The sequence below is a fragment of the Mustela nivalis genome (genome assembly GCF_964662115.1).
Source record: "Mustela nivalis genome assembly, chromosome: 10".
Classification (NCBI taxonomy): Eukaryota; Metazoa; Chordata; class Mammalia; order Carnivora; family Mustelidae; genus Mustela; species Mustela nivalis.
The window spans coordinates 26,514,104-26,535,108 of NC_139029.1; the positions used below are offsets into that span (position 1 = coordinate 26,514,104).

At 42.3% G+C, this 21,005-nt stretch overlaps 1 protein-coding gene across 8 annotated transcripts in view; it reads left to right on the plus strand.

The window, feature by feature from the left end:
• Window positions 1-21,005, plus strand: part of THRAP3 (thyroid hormone receptor associated protein 3) — a 75,036-nt gene that overhangs the window by 45,395 nt on the left and 8,636 nt on the right. For all 8 annotated transcript variants that reach the window (XM_082686867.1, XM_082686864.1, XM_082686868.1 and 5 more), the window contains 5 exons: window positions 10,513-10,677; window positions 14,823-15,728; window positions 17,271-17,984; window positions 18,911-19,083; window positions 19,827-19,938. In XM_082686867.1, the coding sequence (XP_082542993.1) occupies window positions 10,541-10,677; window positions 14,823-15,728; window positions 17,271-17,984; window positions 18,911-19,083; window positions 19,827-19,938 (2,042 nt within the window). In that variant the 5' untranslated portion in view covers window positions 10,513-10,540. The remainder of the gene's footprint in view (window positions 1-10,512; window positions 10,678-14,822; window positions 15,729-17,270; window positions 17,985-18,910; window positions 19,084-19,826; window positions 19,939-21,005) is intronic.

Below are 21,005 nucleotides of genomic sequence, written 5' to 3' on the forward strand. Positions count from 1 at the left end.
GTCTTCCCCCATCGCCCCCCACCTCATTTCAGTTCCTTCAGGTGGGGAGTGAAGCCTCCATGAAGTGTTACCCTAGAGATACCCCCAGCTGCTCTTGATTCTGTTTCCCTCTTTCACTCAGGAGAGGGATAATCTCTAGAGGAAAGCATAAAATAGTAAACATGTTTAATATTTCACCTGAGCTCTTTTCTCCTACCCTGAACTTTCCAGAGGCACACTGCTTTGCCCACTATCTTTTTATGAATGCTGAATTTCTCTCTTGGTATTTCTGCTTCTGTCTTTTCTCTATCTTGGTCATTTTGTATCTTGTTCACCAAGAATTTTCTGCTTCTTATCCTAGCTACTGCTGAAAGGATGCTGCGTTGACTGACTTGGTGGCAGTAGAGTTTTACTCTAACATGTCACTAATAAGTGAAGTGTGAGTGTCTCTCGCTAACACTTGAGGTCTGTTTGGTCTTCTCTGTGTTGGTGTAAGATGTAGAACGGTTAAGAGTGATCTCAACTTTCAGTTTAGCAGGCATGATTAGGGCTGTGGTATGGACTGAATTCTATTCTGGATTGTATTGTTAATATTTGATCAACTGGTCTTTTGTTACTCCTGCTGGTGTGGGTGGGGAGCTTGGAGAATGAAGAGCAAGTTTGAAAGGATCAGTTCATTTAGCAAATGTGAAGTGTTCACTCTGTGGCTACACACCGTGCAAAGTGCTGAAGATGCAGTGGATACCAGGATCTCTAGCCACTTCATTTTGTAGCCTCCTGGTTTGGGTGTCCCGAATTGTTCAACTAATTCGGTTAGTGCTCTTAGGTTACCTTATGGTCATTGGATGTAGTGCCATCTGATCTGGAAAAGTGTGCTGTCCTCTTGGCATAGCAGAGACTTAGTTGTGGGCAAGGGACAGCCAGGGCAGGCCCATATGGAATCAGGTCTCAGGAGCTTTTCCGGTTTTTTCAGAGTTACGGTAGAGACCCATAAGCAGCTGAGGATAATTTTAAGATCTGTTTTAAAAGCAGGTGTTCTCCAATAGCCGTTGAAAACCAGTTAATGGAATAAACTGTATAAATAGAATAAAGAACATGATCTCAGTGACACAATAAAAACATTTGGGAAAAAAAATCCCAACACACTTTCATAATTAAAATGTTCAACACACTAGGAATAGAAAGAGACCTCCTCAGTCTTATAGACCTCTGTGGAAAACCTGTAGCTTATCATCATGTTTAAAGATGGATGGAAGCTCTACAGCAGAGAATCTTCGCAGAAGAGGGCTGGTGTTGAGCTGCCCCTTTCCAAGCAAGGACCATTTAAAAAATTCTAGGTGGTTATATTTGAGTTTCTTGTTAGTTAGTCTCTTGTTACGTGAAGCCCTTTGTTCTCTACACCAGGCTGTAGTTTTCCTGTTCAGGTTCTCTCAAATGATCTATAACAGAAACATTCGTATTGTCTTTGGTAAAAGATTTCTTTTTGTACTGGAAGTTCTGAGGCCTGTTTCAAGCAGAATGTTTCCATTTTTTGGAATGTTACAAGTTAGAGATAGGGGTTGGAGAAGAGAGCTGGTTGCTTTTGTTGACCATTTCTGCTTTGCTGGTGGAAGAACTAAATTCCCAGAGATCATTATGCTTCAGAGATTTTTTTTTTTTTTTTAACTAAACAGCTTCACAAGAGACTGATGGCTGAAATATGAAAATAGAATAGCTAACCTGTAAGGTGATGGTGAGTCACAATGTTGGAAAAGCGTGTGATTGAATTTTGGACCTATTTAGCTTTGGAACTTCGGGAGGCGAGTTACCTAACTCAAGTCCTTGTTTTCTCTTCTGTAAAACTGGTTCAGAACATAGTAGTTAAAGAGGTTTAGGTTTATAAAAATGAGGTAATTAAGGTTTGTAGCTCCTTATCTAGCGTATCTTGGTAAACTTTAGCAGTTGTTACTGGTAAAGTGCCAGGGAATCATTTTTCTCTTCCTTTTTTAAAGATTTATATGTCAGATTGAGAGGGGGAGAGCACAAGTATGGGGGAGGGGCAGAGGGAGAGGGAGAAGCATCCTTCCTTCCGAGCAGGGAGCGGGATGGGGGACTCCTTCCCAGTACCCTGGGATTATGGTTTGAGCAGAGGGCAGATACTTTAATCTGTTTTCAATAGGTAACATCCATCAAGAAAGCCATTTTTTGCCTAAGGTGGTCTTTTTGGTGGGCTCGTCCATTCAGAGAGTAAGTTAGACTGAGTTAGAAGGATGTTCTATGAATGTATTCTAGATATGGAGTAGGCGGAGCTAGCTGCTCCTTCTGCCCCCCCCCCCCCAGTAGGTCTACACCCAATGTAGGGCTTTAATTTAGAACCCTGACGGAAATCAAGACTCAACCATGGTCTGCTGACTTTGAGCCAGCCAGGTGCCCCAGGAACTGAATGTTCTTGAGTAGTGAGCCCTTATGAGTGTAGCTGAATGGCCCTTGTTGAGGAAATAATACATCCTAGCCCTTCAGAGGATAGTCCCAGTTTAAAATCCTTTTCGTCATTATCAACCTAAATATCCTGTAAACTTCACCTTCCTAGAGACAAACATATTTTCATCCCAGCTTGTCTTAGCCAGAAGCAAAGCAGAAACTTTATTTCTTTTGGTGGGTTTAGTACAAAGCTTCCAAAGAGAGAGGGGCCTCGAGAGGGTTGCCCAAGGCAGAAACTTTCACTGGGCTATTTGCTAACTTTCAGCTTTGAACTCTGGTCTCATACTTTAAGGTTTCTTACAGATGACTGTTATGGGTCATAAAATCATAGCTTTCTCTTTTTTTGAACTTCAAGAAGATGAAAATTCTTGTGCTTCAGTTTCCTGTTTTCAATATTTATTCATGACTAAAACTTGTATATTTATAAGTGTATGTCATAGGTGTTCTATGCATTTCAGTATTCAGGGTATAATATGGTATTTACATTTTATTTTATCAAAGATTTTTATATATATATATTTTTTTAAGATTTTATTTTTTTATTTGACAGACAGAGATCACAAGTAGGCAGAGAGGCAGTCGGAGAGAGGAGGAAGCAGGCTCCCCGCTGAGCAGAGAGCCCGATGCGCGATCCCAGGACTTTGGGATCATGACCTGAGCCGAAGGCAGAGGCTTTAACCCACTGAGCCACCCAGGCGCCCCTTATCAAAGATTTTAATTTATTTTATTTGACAGAGGAGTTGGGGAAGAGAAGCAGGCTCCCCACAGGGAGACCTGTATGGGCTTGATCCCAGAACCTTGGGATTATGACCTAAACTAAAGGCAGACCCCCAACTGACTGACCCACCCAGATGCCCGGTATTTACATTTTAAACTAGGGTCTTACCTAGAAGAATTTTAATAAGCCTTATGCTAATAAGATTCTTTTTTTTTTTTTTTTTAAGATTTTATTTATTCATTTGAGAGAGAGACAGTGAGAGAGAGCATGAGAGGCGGGAAGGTCAGAGGGAGAAGCAGACTCCCCATGGAGCTGGGAGCCTGATGCAGGACTCTATCCCAGGACTCCGGGACCGTGACCTGAGCCGAAGGCAGCTGCTTAACCAACTGAGCCACCCAGGCACCCTGTTCATAAGATTCTTGCACTTCCTTTTGGAGGACTGATTTTGGGGAAGATTTCTATAGGTGATTATTCTTGTCTGTTTTGACCATTAGTTTTCTCTTACTTTGCACTTAGAAGGTGATATTTACTGATCCTGACCTGAAATTGTCTAGGTTTAGAGCTTACTTAGGTCCTGTAACCCAAATTAAACATTAAAATGAGTGTTCTTCCGGGGCGCCTGGGTGGCTCAGTGGATTGGGCCTCTGCCTTTGGCTCAGGTCATGATCTCAGGGTCCTGGGATTGAGCCCCACATCGGGCTCTCTGCTCAGAGAGCCTGCCTACTTGTGACCCCCGCCTACTTGTTATCTCTCTCTCTCTCTGTGTGTCAAATAAATAAATAAAATTTTAAAAAAAAGTGTTCTTCCTTTGTAACACTCTCGCTTTCTTGAATTAAAACTTGGGTTTTCTGTCATGAGTGCTTGGAGGAAGAATGTATTCTAGTAATGAAATGTATTCTAGTAATGAAAGCTTCATGATGTTAATACAGTCTAATAACATACAGGCACCTCTGTATGCTTCACTGCTGCAAGGAAGCTGCTGGTGCTAGAAAAAGAGGCTGCTGTTGGTCAGAATAGCAGCTCGTACTTTGGTCTCAAATTGGTTGTAATGTGTACGTTGAAATGAGAGTTCAACACGGTGTAAAATGTTGTGAATCTGCTCTCTTGGAGAAATGGAATATTCTGCGAGATAGTAAATTTGATACGGGAATGAGAAGAGAAAAAAAGTATAGTCTCTTCAAGCAAAGCCCTCTCTAGACACGAAATTACGAAATTATGGTGGGGGAGCCCTTCAAGCAGTGTAGATGCAGATAGCCAGAGATTAGACTTCATCACGGGCGTGTGTGGGCGTGCCTTAGTCCCTCGGCCAACTCCATTTACCTATCTGTCCGTGGGTTTCGAAAGCTTTAAAGGACTTACTAGGAAGGCTTTGGGTCTGCTTGATGTTACCATTTTGTTTCAGGTCGTAGTATGTTTGCCTTTAGTTTTTGTTTACTTGACTAGTAAATCCTTTTCCTGTAAAGGTAAAGTCCAAGAAGACTTTTAAAATGTGAACCAAGTATTTATGGATTGAAGGATAGTTGTGTGGTATATATATAGCTTGGTCATTTGGTGCTGCTAAGGTTGGAACCCCAACCTTAGTGTTTTGAGGTTATATTTGGCACTACTTAGTTTTAGTAACCCAAAGTCCTGACAAGTGTGACCTCTCAGGCTACCTGCAGCGTTCTGGCGATGGGATAAATACTCCCATAATGTTTATTCTGGTGAATTCAGCAGATACCTAACAATTGCCAAGATAATGCTGGCGTAATTACTAGGGACAATGAAAACAAAATCTGGGGTGAGAAGGGAAAAGGAATAATTTAATTTTTCCTTATTGTTGAGAGGTGTTTGTTTTTTTTTTAAAGATTTTATTTATTTATTTGACAGAGATCACAAGTAGGCAGAGAGGCAGGCCGAGAGAGGAAGGGAAGCAGGCTCCCCGCTGAGCAGAGAGCCTGAAGCAGGGCTTGATCCCAGGACCCTGAGATCATGACCCGAGCCGAAGGCAGAGGCCTTAACCCACTGAGCCACCTAGGTGCCCCTTGTTGAGAGTTTTTGATTTAGAGAAGTTTGCTTTGGCTTTGTCTGCCAATATTCTTGTTTTGGGGTTGAAAAGTAAGATGTATTTTAATGATATAAAAGCCATAATTATGTCTCTTAAGAGCTTCATTTTAAATAAAATGCATCTGTTCTTCCAAGGCCCATTGATCTGCTTGGTAATTAGAGAAATTGTTCTGGTGGAGAAGGCTTGGGCTTTGAAAGAGCTGATGGCTCTGGGACCTGTGCTCTCAGGTGGCTCTGCAGGAACAGCTAAAAGGGAACCTTAACTCCAAGTGACAGGTTCGTATCTGAAGTGATTTCAAAAGGGTGTTTGAAATTCTTCTCTTGGGTTTTAAAGGAAAGGTTGGAGGAGAAAAGAACGAAAACAATAGTGTAAATACATACAGAGTATAGGATGGGTCTTGCAGAAGGGTGTATGAGAAAAGACATCCGGGTTTGGTGACTTGAGACTCAGGCCAGTGTGTGCTTGGTATGGCTTTCCAGAAAGAAATTTTCAGATGCAGTAATAGTCTATATTAGGCCACCTTTGTATACTTACTCTTAAGCTCTGAGTATCCCAGTGAAGGAAGACACAACGAATTGACATTAACAAGGTAGTAATGGGGATATGTTACCACATTGTCTGAAGAGTGTTGGAGAGTTTGAGACTCGATCATACCAGGCCCCTGACTATAGGAGGTGAGGAATCAGGTCCTATATTTCTGCATCCTTAACATGCTGGGCACTTAATCATAACTGTTGATTGCTACTTGTTCAGTTGGTGGATTCTTTTATAATCTGGTGTAGGAGCATGACTACCTTATCTTAAATGTGAGAAGGTTTTACCCAAATTGTGTTTGAGGGGACATGTTTTCCCCTGAGCCTATGTTATACCATAGTCCTTCTGTAGGGACCTGACTTGTTTTATAATATTCTAAATGAAACAGCCTCTCTAGGAATGGGGGGCTTTGATGAAAAAGCAAAACTTCTTTTTGGGGAAATTCTGGTTTGAACAGAAATCAAATGCTCGGTACCCATAACATGTGAAAAGGTGCCACATTGATTTGCACGGGGTGTTTGTTTTTCTCACTTCCCAATATATTTGTAGGACGTGGACATGAAAGAAATGATAGAGGAAAAGGTATGTGTAATCACGGTGACATCTAAAAGTCTTCAAAAGAGAATTGAGAGTTGTCTTGAATGGGTTTTACTTACTTGATCAAATGGCTTTACTTATGATTGTCCCCATCTTATACTAAGAAGTGTATGTATGCTGGGGTGCCTTTGTGGCTCAGCGGGTTAAAGCCTCTGCCTTCAGTTCGGGTCATGATCCCGGGATCCTGGGTTCGAGGCCCGTGTCGGGCTCTCTGCTCAGCGGGGAGCCTGTACCCCCCCCCCGCCCCGCCTGTCTCTCTGCCTACTTGTGATCTCTGTCTGTCAAATAAATAAATAAAATCTTTAAAAAAAAAAAAGTATATGTATGTATATCAAGAGAAAAAACTTGGGGCGCCTGGCTCAGTCATTAGGCATCTGCCTTTGGCTCAGGTTGTGATCCCAAGGTCCTGGGATCGAGCCCCATATCAGGCTCTCTGCTCAACAGGAAGCCTGCTTCTCCCTCTTCCACACCCCCTGCTTGTGTTCCCTTTCTCACTGTGTCTGTCTCTGTCAAATAAATAAATAAGATCTTTAAAAAGAGAGAGGAAAAAACTTATTGCCTTTGGACACCTCTTTCCCTTTCTCTTCATGTAACTTGATCTTTGTTCGTCTTTAGGTGACAGCTTAAATACCTCTTGACCATCTTATCTAAATAAGTCACAACTGTACTGTATACATTTAACATTATATCATCTTTGTCTTGTAGTACCTACCAGAATTTGTAATTACATTTTTGGTTGGTTGCATATTTGTTGTCTCTCAGCACCTCTAGACTATAAGCTCCATGAAGGCAAGGATCAAATCTGGTTTACATTTTTTTTTAAGGAGGGGTGACCCAGAGGGAGAGACAGATTCTCAAGCAGGCTCCACACCCAGTCATGTCAGTCTCACAGTTCTGAGATCATGACATGAGCTGAGTGACACTTAACTGACTCAGCCACCCAGGCACCCCAGATCCGCTTTAATTTTAATTTAAGTGTTTATCCACTAGCTAGCATCCTCTTGAATAAGTTAAATGATTCATTGATTATTTCCAGCTGTGTTTTTGTATCATCCAAAGTTATTCCACTTCTCATGGTATAATGATGTTTTTAAAATTAGTTTCAGTTCACATTTTAAAAGTTCCAGGAGTGGGAGTGAGGGTGTATCACAGTATTGTGACTCTTAAGCATACTTATCAATTCTAATAAGTTTAATACATGTAGAAATGTTAAGTTTGGCTCTGCCTGTATTTAGGTAACAACATTTTCTTCTTAATGAAATTAGCTTTTATTTATTTATTTATTAAAAAAAACTTCATTTGAGGGGTACCTGGGTTTGGGTCAGGTCATGATTCTGGTGTTCTGGGATTGAGCCCCTCCCCTGCTCTTTGCTTGTGATCTCTCTCTCTCAAGTATAAATAAATAAAAATCTTTTAAAAAAAGATTTTAGTTATTCATTTGAGAGAGCACAGACTTCCCACTGAGCAGGGAGCCCAATGCAGGGCTCGATCCCAGGACCTGGAGACCATGACCTGAGGTGAAGGCTGATGCTTAACTATCTGAGCTACCCAGGTGCCTCTGAAAATTAGCTTCTTAATTTTCTGATTTCTGGGGGGTTGAAATGAGCATTTCCTTTGACACTAACTTGCCACTTTCTTTCCCTGAACTTTTTCTTTTTAAAGTCTGTTATTGTCCAACTGTTGTGTGAATAATCCAAAAGGATTTTCATTTCTTTTTTTTTTTTTCTTTTTAAAGATTTTATTTATTTACTTGACAGACAGAGATCACAAGTAGGCAGAGAGGCAGGCAGAGAGAGAGGGGGAAGCAGGCTCCCTGTGGAGCAGAGAGCCTGATGCGGGGCTCTATCCCAGGACTCTGGGATCATGACCTGAGCTGAAGGCAGAGGCTTTAACCCACTGAGCCACCCAGGTGCCCAGGATTTTCATTTCTTGCTCAAGCTTAAATTAAAGATTGGGCAGAGATATTATGAGGCAAAGATAGCCCTAAACTTGTGACAGAAAAAAGACATTCAGCAGGACTGAACTCCCCAAAAACCCAAAACATCCTGAAGGCGGGCCAGAAAAACAAAATGCATTTTCTGTACTTAATTTCTGTAAATTGCTTGGTTACACCTCCACCTCCTATCCCTGAATAACTTAATCCTCTACCCTGGCTTTGCATAATGATGCCACTGCCAAAAAACAGCATCAGGTGGAAAGCCCTTTGACCTTGCTGAAGCACACAGCAGTTCAGTCCCTTCAGCAGGGTTTAGACTCTAGGTCTTTGGCATCCTCATTTGGCAATGTCTTACTCACTACCCTTTGTCTCTGGCTTCCTAGCAGTTTCTCCGTCATTCTCTAAATCAGGTCTCTTTTTCATGGTTATGGTTATTTCCCCTATAACCTGGAGTACCCTAGAGAAGGACTGGGTGGCTACTTTTGATTGTGTGGCTAGGCAAACCTCTGAGGAGATGGCTTTTGAGCTGAGATCTGAATAACAAAATCCAAGAGGTAAGGGAGGGTGAAATGTTTGCTGATAATCATTTTCCCTTCCCAAGCCAGGACGTTGTTGTAAGAGACTCTTAAGCAAAGCAGTGAGGCAGGGATGTGTGATAGAATAAGCTCTGGAATTTTGGCCTGGTTTGGCTGTTAACTAGCTTTGTGGGTTTTGACAGAGCCCTTGTTCTTCCTGGTCTTTGATAGACACGTGCTGTAGCACTTCAACTTCTTGCTCCTTGGAAGATGCCCAGAGTTGTGGTAGAGTATAAAGGAGGGTATGTGAATTGGCTTGATGAAGCGTACCTCGCCGACCAAACCCAGCAAACTTGTCAGGGCAGCTCTGAGGCTCTCTATTCATTCCTGCGGAGGAGGTAAACAAAGGAAAAGGCAATTCTGTTTTTTCATAGGAAACCTGAAAGAAGGTTGACCCTTGATGCTAAAGAAGAGGTAAAGGAAAGTGACAGCTCTTCACTTTATAAATTACCTTAGTACTGTGGTTATGGATTGATACTCTGTATTTTACAGGATGTAGTCCTTGCCACCATGGTATTAGAGTATTTGATGATACATTTTGTTTAGAGATTTATCTATTTATTTATTTATTTATTTGGAGAGAAGGGGGTGGGGAGGGGCAGAGGGAGAGGGAGTCTCAAGCAGACTGTCCACTGAGCGTGGAGCCCAAGACCCTGAGATCATGACCTGAGCTGAAATCAGGAGTGGGATGCTTAACCCACTGAGCCACCCGGGTGCCTCATCCACATCGTTTTAGCCATCTGTTGATGGACACTTGGGTTATTTCCATATGTTAGCTGTTTTAAATTTTACTGCAGTAAACATAGAGGTGCCCAGGTCTTTTTGAATTAGTGTGTTCATATTCTTAGGGTAAATACCCAGTAGTGGAATTACTCAATCATATGGTAAGTTTATTTTTAATTTTTTTGAGCGACCTCCATATTGTTTTCCACAGTGACTGCACCAGCTTGCATTCCCACCACAGCACACAAGGGTTCCTTTTTCTCCATGTCCTCACCAACCCTTGTTGTTTCTAGTGTTTTTTATTTTACCCATTCTAACAGGTGTGAGGTGATACCTCACTGTGGTTTTTGATGTGCATTTCCCTGATGGTGAGTGATGTTGGGCATCTTTTCCTTTGTCTCTTGGCCATCTGTCTGTCTTTGGAGAAATATGTTCTGTTTTCTGCCCATTTTTTTTTTTTTTAAGATTTTATTTATTTATTTGACAGAGAGAGATCACAAGTAGGCAGAGAGGCAGGCAGAGAGAGAGGAAGGGAAGCAGGCTCCCTGCTGAGCAGAGAGCCCTATGCGGGACTCGTTCCCAGGACCCTGAGATCATGACCCGAGCCGAAGGCAGCGGCTTAACCCACTGAGCCACCCAGACGCCCCAAGAAAAATTGTTTTTTAAAGTAGGCCCCAGGCCCAACACGATACTCAAACTCACAAACCCTGAGATCAAGTGTTGCGTGCTCTACCAACTGAGTCAGCCAGGTACCCCTAAAAAAGTTTTCTTTTTAATTGATGTACAGTTAACATAGAAATCCCTCTTGGTAAAAGGGCAAAGTGTTTTTAATCAGTTGTTTTGTGTGTATGTGTGTGTGTGTTTAATTGTTTCTAAGTGTCCAGAGAAGGTCAACTTTGCAAAGGTATTCCGTCATTTGTTTGAATCTGTTTTCTTATTTTAGGTGTAACTGAAAAGTGACCTCTTCAGAGATGTCAAAAACAAACAAATCCAAGTCTGGATCTCGCTCTTCCCGCTCAAGATCTGCATCAAGATCTCGTTCTCGTTCATTTTCAAAGTCTCGGTCCCGAAGTCGATCTGTCTCTCGTTCAAGGAAACGCAGGCTGAGGTAAGGGGATGTGATTGTGTATCAGGATAACCATTGCATCGATCATTGTGGGTGTCTGAAGAGCTTTTGCTGGATTCTTTCTATGAGTTTCAGTTGGAGTGGGTTGGCTTAAGGCAGAGGGATAATGGGCTGTAAGATATTACAGGTTTCTTGAAACGCTGCGAATCCAAATCACCGTTGAGTGCCATGCTGTTTGCCTAATTCCTTTTCTCCTCTGCCAGCATGTACTATTTCTCATCTACTTTGGAAGGAAGAGCATTTTGTTTTTATCTGAGCTGCTTGCTTCAAATCTCTACACCTGATTGTTTTTTCCTGGAGGCTTTGGACCAAAGTTTATATGCATCATCGGCAAAGAAAAGATAGCTAAGAGGATTAATAGTATGACCGACATTGTGAGGAAAGCAACCTTATTAACTCTTAACATAATTAAACCTTAAAAACTTAATGGGAATCGTTTGCATATACCCGATGTGCCAGTTACTGATAAGCAGTGTCTGTCTGGTAAACCACAGCAAAGCTATCCAGAAGTCACTCTTGTAGACATCACTGTGCCTAAGTGTACAAAGAATTCTTTGTAATTTGTTGCCAGTATTCTTTAATTTAGCCAGTATTGACATCTTTAGGTGGATTTCCCTATTGTAGTTATGTCTTAGAATAGGATGCTAACCCTCCAACGCCTTTCCTCTTTTCATGTGTTGGGAGTTGGGTTTTTTAGTCTTTAAAACTGTTTTAATTTTCTTTTGAGTAGACAAGAACCTTTTAGTATATACAAGTTTCTACATGTGAATGGTGTTGTATTTAACTACCAAAGGGGGATAATGTGCACAGTTTTTGTTATTTTTGTCAGAATCGCACCAGGCAGGGAGATAATTTCTCAGTCTCACCACTTGGGGACCCCCCCACTCCCTCCATTCTTTATTTTGGGAGTATCTAGAGTTCTTTTGTTAAATGAACTGATTATGAAATTTAAAATAAACCATAGGAATAGTAGTTATTAAGCTGCATTCTTTATTCCCGTAGTCTTGTAGTATTCCTAAAAATGTTTTAAAGAGATGGTTGGTGGGATTCTTTTTTTTTTTCTTTCCTCCCAACAAGAACAAGTTAATTCTTCACTTGATCCTAGCCAGAAGGCCAAGAAGTGATGAGAACAAGTTGATTCTTAAACAGAATCTGTAAGAGACCTCCCTGAAAATTAATTTCAGACCGGAGGGTGAATAAAAAGTTGGCGGCCGTAAATATTAATGATTCTGATAAGAAGGTAGAATATAATGAGTCTCTCCCTCAAACAAAAGAAACACTAGATTTTTTATTTTTAAAGATAACATTACACCTTGAAGGTAATGAGTCCTAGCCTTTCTTCTCCTCTTTGGTTTTTGGGCATGCATTTTTATACTAAACTTAGTTCAAACGTAGGCTAAATAGAGGTTGTTGCCCATTTGTGTGAGAATCCATAAAAGTAAAATTCTATCCCACCTTTTACCTCTCCAGAAAAAGAAGAGGGAGCCCACTAAATACATTTATATCTACCTTAGGAAGTTGCTATCAAGATGGGGGATTGAGCAGTGACTTTTTGTAACTCCTGCCTTGCACCTAGAGTCTTTAGATTTGGGCCATTTAAATTTCAGTTTATCTCAGTTGGTTCTGAAAGGTAACTTTAAAACTTAATCGAGTGAATGGAAATCAAGTAACTGGCTCAAAAACAAGAGGCTAATACAACCAAAACTGAGTGACAAAATTGAACTGACACAAACCAGCATGAAAAATGCTAACAAGCTCTGAAGTATCTGTGATAACTGGGATTCTGGGCAGATCTGTCTAGACAGATCTCTTCTTCCTCTACAGATTATTTGGCATGGTCATTGACTTGGCAAATAAGGGGAAAATATCTTGGGCAGTATGTGTGGGGGTAGGCCTAGAGCCACTTCATGTGCTGTCTTTTATACTGAGAAGATTGTTATCTTGAAGGAATTTCTCCACCAAAAAACATGTTTTTATACTCGATTCTAGTCTGACATCTCTGTTTTTTAGAAACAGATAAATTTGCCACTGGATGTTCAATTTTTATTTCTGGCGTATTTGTTCCATGATTTTTTTTTCTTTTATTTTCCCTCTCCTATAAGGAAAGTATACTATCCAGAGAGTTTGAGAAACCATGCCTTTAAATTAACTTAACTGCTGAGTTCTACAGAATTGGAGAAAATTGATTGTTTCCTTGTATTTCACAGACCGTATCCTTTTAAGTGACTTCTCGTAAATAACTTCATTTGCAATCTGCAGAGACTCATGTTCCTGCATCAGTGCAGTGACTGCGGGTTTTGGATGCAGTATGCCACAGGGCCCTCTAGTAGTTGGTGACAGAAGCAGCAGTAGCCTCTGAGGATGGGAACATGAATTAAACCCTCCTTAGTGCTGGTGGTGCATCACCTCTCTCGAGTATAGCCATTTAATCGGGTCATGTTCAGTTTCATAGCCTGCATCTGCCTCTTCCTTCTTTTCTTATATTGTTACTGTTTTCGAATGAAAAGTATGGAAGGTAAGTTTTTGTTTTTGTTTTTTAATTGTACTTGAATAGCAACCGTTAACAACCAATAATAGGATGCATTTTTGCCAGTCACTGTTCTTGGGGTAGGTAAAGAACCTAAACACCATGGGTAATAAGGAGTGGAAGACCAATTCCACTTTATCTTCTTTAGATTAAATTAAATGTAAGTTTCTTTTTAAAAACACCATTGTTGAGTTAAGACCTGTCACATTTGCTAAATGTAGTTATTTATAAAACAGGCAAACAGAATGTATCTGTTCCTAGTTAGGTCTAATATGGAAAGTGCTGTTGATTAACCAAAGGGTTTTTATCCTACTATGTATGAAGAAAGTATTTTTGGAAAGACTTCTCTAATAATTTTACATATTTTTATCTAACTGTTCAGGAGTAGTGGTTAGTATGAATGATCTGTGTCTCAGTTGACAAGGCACATCGGGTATACAAGGACCCCAGTGGATTTTTACACCCAACAGATAACAGCTTTTGGCTTTTTGGTGGAAACGAAGTTCCCTAGCATTCGAAGCTCCCTAACATGCTCCCTAGCATTGACAAGCCTCGCATTCATAAGCATGAAATGTTTACAAAGTTAGGTCACTGTTGAATCCCTGTGGTTCTGGAAATGTGCCTTTGCTCTATTGGGGTTCCATACTGTTGAATGAAGAAGAACACAACACTAGGCTTTAGGTTGGCTGGAAAGAAATGTGGGTGGTGATGCGGGAAGAGGGCTGATTTTATAGTTTTCTTATGTTAACTTGTGTGCTTGGGTGTCTTGTGGTCACATGGTGCCCTCTTGTGGCACCCAGGTGTAGGATCTTGTGTTCAGCAACAGAAACTCAGACCTGAGTAGTGAGACCATATCCAGGTTCTCAGTTTAAAAAAAAAAAAAAAAAAAAAAAAAAACCAAAACCTTTATTTATTTATTTATTTATTTATTTATTTATTTATTTATTTTGCTGATCTGATTTCAGTGAATTCTTTTTTAAGCTTTGGAAGTTGCATTCTCCAAGTTCCTATTTAAGTGTTCTTTGCTTGGGACTACATATTTACAATCCCAGGTCCTAGTGGACTCTAAGAAAATAACCCTGCACAGACAGAGAGGGCTAAATGGGATGAGGAGTAGAAGGTTATACCAGTGGAGTGGCTGAAGGACCTGCACAGCCTGCCCCGGTCTGCAGACCCGAGCTTGTGTTCTTCCTGACTTCCGGGGATTTAGGGGACCGTTAGCGCCACTGTGAAACTCAAAGCAACTTGTATACTTTAATTAAAATGGCTTTGTTTAGCTTACTATATTAAGAACATTTGATATCTGTTTAAAATGTGCTACAGTTAAAAAAAGAAAGAAAGAAAGAAAAAATGAAACGTGCTGTGGTAGTAGTGAAGCGGTCTCAGTGGATCATTGGTGAAAATGATTTTTATCTATATGTTTGCACTTAATGTGGGTCAGCAGTGGAATTAAATATTTAAGTTTGTTTCTTTGAGAACAAAACTGAAAACAAAATACCTAAGAACAAGGTTTGAAACTGTACCTCTTTGTTGGCAGGTATTTCTTAAATAAAAGGGCTTGTGTCAAAAATTCAAATATTTCCCCCATCCCCCTTTTCAGTTCTAGGTCTCGTTCCAGATCATATTCTCCAGCTCATAACAGAGAGAGAAATCACCCAAGAGTGTATCAGAATCGGGATTTCCGAGGTCACAACAGAGGCTATAGAAGGCCCTATTATTTCCGTGGGCGCAACAGAGGCTTTTATCCGTGGGGCCAGTATAACCGAGGTGGCTATGGAAACTACCGCTCCAATTGGCAGAATTACCGGCAAGCATATAGTCCTCGTCGGGGCCGATCCCGATCCCGGTCCCCAAAAAGAAGGTCCCCTTCACCAAGATCCAGGAGCCATTCTAGAAACTCCGATAAGTCTTCCTCTGACAGGTCAAGGCGCTCCTCATCCTCTCGTTCTTCCTCCAACCACAGCCGAGTGGAATCTTCCAAGCGCAAGTCCACAAAGGAGAAAAAGTCCTCTTCCAAGGATAGCCGGCCATCTCAGGCTGCCGGGGATAACCAAGGAGACGAGGCCAAGGAACAGACGTTCTCTGGAGGCACCTCTCAAGATACAAAAGCATCTGACAGTTCGAAAGCATGGCCAGATGCCACCACATACAGTGCTGGTTCTGCATCACGGGCCTCTGCCGTTTCTGAGTTGAGCCCCCGGGAGCGAAGCCCTGCTCTTAAAAGCCCACTCCAGTCGGTGGTGGTGAGGCGGCGCTCACCCCGTCCAAGCCCTGTGCCAAAACCCAGCCCTCCGCTTTCCAACACGTCCCAGATGGGCTCAACTCTGCAGAGTGGTGCTGGGTACCAGGCTGGGACACACCAAGGTCAATTCGATCATGGCTCTGGGTCCTTGAGTCCATCCAAAAAGAGCCCTGTGGGTAAGAGTCCACCGGCCACTGGCTCCACGTATGGCTCGTCTCAGAAGGAGGAGGCATCTGCTCCAGGAGGAGCAGCCTACACAAAGAGGCAAGTGTCTTGTTTCCCCTCCCTGGTGGTGTTCCTGCCTCCCCAGCTGGCAGCTTAATTGTAATGTGATCTCAGAGCTCTGTGATGAATGGTAATAAGGTAATCCCTGTTTCCTAAACTTCGCATTAGCAAACTTGAAAACACCACCCAAGGAAACCTTTAGCTTAACTCTAGCTTTCCTACCTTCCTGAATTTGTATTGCAGCATAAAGTTGTTTTAGACTGCTCTGCAATGATGTTTTCACATATAAAATTTGCCTTGGATTCTACCAATATAAGCCAGAGAACAGTAGAGATTTGTGGGTCAGCTATCAAAAAAAAAACACGGTCTTTGCCAAAATGAATGCCCATTGGAGCTGTTAGACCCTGTAGGACCCACCATCTACTGTGATCGATCTGCATCAGCCCATCATGGTGAAGAGCTACACCTCGTACCCTCACACTCTCCAGTTGAGGAGACTGGGCAGAATGGGAAAGCCCAAGGCTTAGTCCAGGAAGCCCTTGTTTTAAAATCACAAGGTGGGTGTGTGTCCCAGTAGAAGCCGACCAGGCTGCGTGTTAGGAGAGGACGTGACCGTGCTTCTGTCTTTCTGCTCTGGGGGACATGGTGAGTTGGAACCTGAATCTTTGTTTGTGCGGTTGGATGGATTGGGATGGCAGAGACTTAACAGGGAAGTTGTATGGGGACGAGGTTGTTAAGAGGAATTTACTGGGCAGGTGGTTCCACCCCCTCCCCATTTCCTTATTAGCATATTCTTTGATGTCCTCCTGTCCTTCTATTCTTCTTTGCCATAGCAGTGCCACTATAACTTGATTAGACTTTCATCATTAATGGTACAGATGAGATGTTCAGCCTGTGTACTTTTCCAATCTTCAGTGACTCTGCTTTAAAGTGTAGGTGTGGTTGCCTGCCAGAACTGGGAGTCTCATTAGGAGACTCAGGCATGAGCTCTGCTTTTCCATAAGAACGAGTAGGATGGTTTCTGTCCCCTTCCCCCAATTAACTTGTATTTTGTTTTTATTTGTGTTCACAGTATATTTCATATTTAGATCTTCTAGGTGACTTGAAGCAAACATGAAGTCTCTTTTTGAGACTTGTATTTCCAAATGTGAGTTGTATAAAAGCAAAATCAGTCCAAGGTTGAACATTCTATGTTAACTTTGCTGAAAGCAGATTTTAAGTGACTGAGTGAAGGTTGGATAAGACCTTAATTTTTTTTTTCCTAGACCACTTACAGGTAAGTAGGTTTTTGTTTTTTAGTATCCTAAAAATTACTTTTGCTGTTTTCTTTTGGGTTGCTCTTGTAACACAACTCTATGGACCGTGTATTTTTCTCTTAAATGGCATCCAAGTTCATAGATCTGTGAAAGGCTGCTTTTCAGAAATTACTAGAAAGTAATCAAGTAGAAAGTCCTTTGGTAACACTGGAATCCACAAGACATGTTTGTTCAAAGAATCAAAAACACAAGACCAGATGGTGCTGTTTTAGATCAGGTTGCTTAAGGGGCCTCTTTTGTGTCTCCCTTGTGTTTTTATAAATAGGTACCTAGATGAGCAGAAGACAGAGAATGGAAAAGATAAGGAACAGAAACAAACAAATACCGATAAAGAGAAAATGAAAGAGAAAGGGAGCTTCTCTGACACGGGCTTGGGTGATGCGAAAATGAAATCTGATCCATTTGCTCCCAAAACTGATACCGACAAGTCTTTTCGGGGTAGCCAGTCTCCCAAAAGGTATAAGCTTCGAGATGACTTTGAGAAGAAGATGGCAGACTTCCATAAGGAAGACATGGATGATCAAGATAAGGACAAAGCTAAGGGAAGGAAGGAATCGGAGTTTGATGATGAACCCAAATTTATGTCGAAAGCCCTAGCAGGGGCAAACAAAAACCAGGAGGAGGAGAAGTCAGGCAAATGGGAGGGCCTGGTATATGCACCTCCAGGGAAGGAAAAGCAGAGGAAAACAGAGGAGCTGGAGGAGGAATCTTTCTCAGAGAGATCCAAGAAGGAGGATCGGGGAGGACCCAAGAGAACCGAAAGTGGGCACAGGGGGTTTGTGCCTGAAAAGAATTTCCGAGTGACCGCTTACAAAGCAGTCCAGGAGAAAAACTCATCACCTCCCCCAAGAAAGACCTCTGAGAGCCGAGAGAAGCTAGGAGCCAAAGGAGACTTTTCCACAGGGAAGTCTTCCTTTTCCATTACTCGAGAGGCCCAGGTCAATGTCCGGATGGACTCTTTTGATGAGGACCTTGCAAGGTGAGATGTAGTCCTTGAACCTCAGGGCTTTAGTGGGCTAAGGGGCATCTCCTAACCCCTCTTCCTGAGGATGTTCTGGAACCAGGACAGGCCCCTCTTGTATTTCTCCTGCTGTCCAAGTTTCAGTGCTGATAATGTTCACCTGTTTCTGGAATTAACGTGTCACTGAGCAGTTGTGTGTTAGGGACCGTATCACAGGGGTGATAAAGCATCTTTTAGTGACTGGCTTTCTGGGTGTTGGGTCCCCCCACCTCTTGACCTCTATCCATTACCCTACTTGCCATCATCCCATTTTTTCCCTTAAATGTGTTTAAGATGATTTGCCTTGTGGAGCTGTCCAGAATCCATTTTTCCATTCCTAGCTAGGTTACTGAAGTCTGTTATTACACACCTCCATCACATAATGTAACAGTTTTAAAGTTGGGGCAGGGGCAGGGGAGAGTTGCCTGGCCCAACTTGAGCAGAGTAAGGAGGCCCTGGCTGACTGTGTTTTGTACCTGGGGCAAAAGCTGTACTGCCAGTGGGAAGTACACCTGAGCAGCATTCTGGCCACATCCCACTTCACTGAGTGGTCCTGGCTGGCCAAGCTAGTTGATCTTTTAAAATACTCTTCGGTTTGTTGTGTGTGTTAAAAGCTCAGTGACTCCAAAAACAAGACTCACTGAGGTTCAGTACATCCCCCTGCCCATTTGTTCCTGTTAAGGACTCCCACTGAGAAAAGGGGAGAAAGATTTTGGATGCCCTTAACCTTCCTTTCCCATCGTTATGGTCCCCTGAGGTTACTTTGAACTTTGGTGGGAAGCAAAAAGCAACTTTGTGGGTAAATTTTAAACTCTCGGGGAGAAAAGCATTGCTTTTTTAGGGTTTAAATGTTTGGACTTTCTGTATATCTTGTTACACTGGGCCTCCCTATGTTTCTTTTCCAGACCCAGTGGCTTATTGGCTCAGGAACGCAAGCTTTGTCGGGATCTAGTCCATAGCAACAAAAAGGAACAGGAATTTCGTTCCATTTTCCAGCACATACAGTCAGCTCAGTCCCAGCGGAGCCCCTCTGAACTGTTTGCCCAGCACATAGTGACCATCGTTCACCATGTGAAAGGTGAGTGCACACCCCGAGCCTGCTGCGAGCGCCCTTTCTGCGGGCTTCATTTCCTCTGCTACAAGCACAATGATGACTGGGTGCGTAAGGGAGCCTTTCAGGCCTCTTTATCTCATCAAAAGCGCCTTTGAAGCTAGGGACTGGTTCGAAGGAAATTCCTTCCAAGGAGGAGTTTCCATTTTTTAATTACAGTGTTGAAGATTACGAAATGCTAGTAACCTGTGATTGTGAGAAGAGGTAAAATCCTTCACACAAGGCTTGAAGAAGGGAGTGTGGCCTTTCCAGCACCTCTCTTTTTTCCTGTCTGTCAGATGGAAGCCTCTAGAGGTCTCTCAGAGACCTAGTGGTGTGAATTTCTTCTCTGCGTTATTCTGCCATGTCCTGGGCAAACTGAGGTGGGCAGGTTGGGGAGTGGTAAAGAGAAGTGATACAGCAGCTGGGGTGGGCCAGTTAGAGGTTCTACTTGAAAATTTAACTCCAGGGGGAGTTGGTGCCATGATTCATAGAGAAGTGAGCTCTGGGTTTCCTCATACCCACATCCTAAGACAGAGCGACAGTGGACATGCAGTAGCCAACATTGTATGGTGTGTGACCCGGGCATCTTTCCTTCCCCTTTTCAGTGTGTCTGTTACATGGATTTGACTACTTGAATCACATTTCTGTGGCTTCGGGTTCATGCAGAAGAGTCGAATATTTGGTCCCACTTTTGAGAGTGTAATGTGTTTTTCTTTGAATTCCCACAGAACATCACTTTGGGTCCTCAGGAATGACATTGCATGAGCGCTTTACTAAATACCTAAAGAGGGGAACTGAGCAGGAGGCAGCTAAAAACAAGAAAAGCCCAGAGATACACAGGTGAGGACTTAGGCCTTAAGCTGGAGGTGGCCATAAAAGCTTGCTCATTGAATGATAAACTCATCTTGTTCTTGTCAATGTGAGGTGGGTGCCTTAGCAGCGGAGTTTAGGGTGAACGTTCTCCGGATGCTCCGTTAGCAGTGGGTGTTTGTAGTTTGAGTGGAAAGGGGGTGCCTCGATGACTGCAGGTTTCACTGTGGGCCTGAGGAAGGACCGGCCTTTTGATATAGATGAGTCCTTGTATTCTGGAGAACTGGCAGATGATAACCTGAGACCATGGTGAACTTGCTGCAGGTGGAGTAAATGTTAAGCTTTTTTTCCAGGACTGATATATGGAACACATTACATGGAACACACGTGTTCCATGTAGCAGTTCTTCTAGAAGAATTTCCAGTGCATGGGAGAGCTTGGAGGATTATGTCAAAGGGTTTAAAAGCCCAGCAGGTTTAAGGACCGTCACATTCAGTTGTAGGAGCATATTCAGCACATAGGGGCTTTGTCTAGAAGCAAACTTGGCTGTAGCTTTAATTTCTTACTAATCATCTCGGTTGTAGTAGGGAGGAGAACCATCTTTCTACAACAGTCCGGGGTCTTCAGGATGTGTGTATGTACCAGGCAGTTTTCTCACCTAGACCTTATCTCATAGGTAAATAATGGTCCATTATATTCTTATTCCCGAGACGAAAACTGCTCTTTGAGGTTAGCAGGGCATGGATAGTCTTGATGTGAACTTGAGATTATAGGCGTGGGTGTAGGTGTCTTTCTTCCTGGCTGTAACAGTACTAGGAAGGAATAAGAAGTTTCTTCAGTTTGAGTTTGACTGAGAAGTTGGTCTGTGTGTGTGTGTGTGTGTGTGTGTACGTGTGCGCTCATGTGCCTGTACACAGACACACCTATGGGACAGGATAAATATATAAGCAAAGAATATTAGTAATATATATTTGTAAGTTATGAGACATAATTTAAAGGAATGCCTAGGGTTCTCTTAACCAACTAGGAACTAAAATACTACCAATAATACATTCACATTATGGGGATTATTAAGCAGTTTTCCTATTTTCAATTTT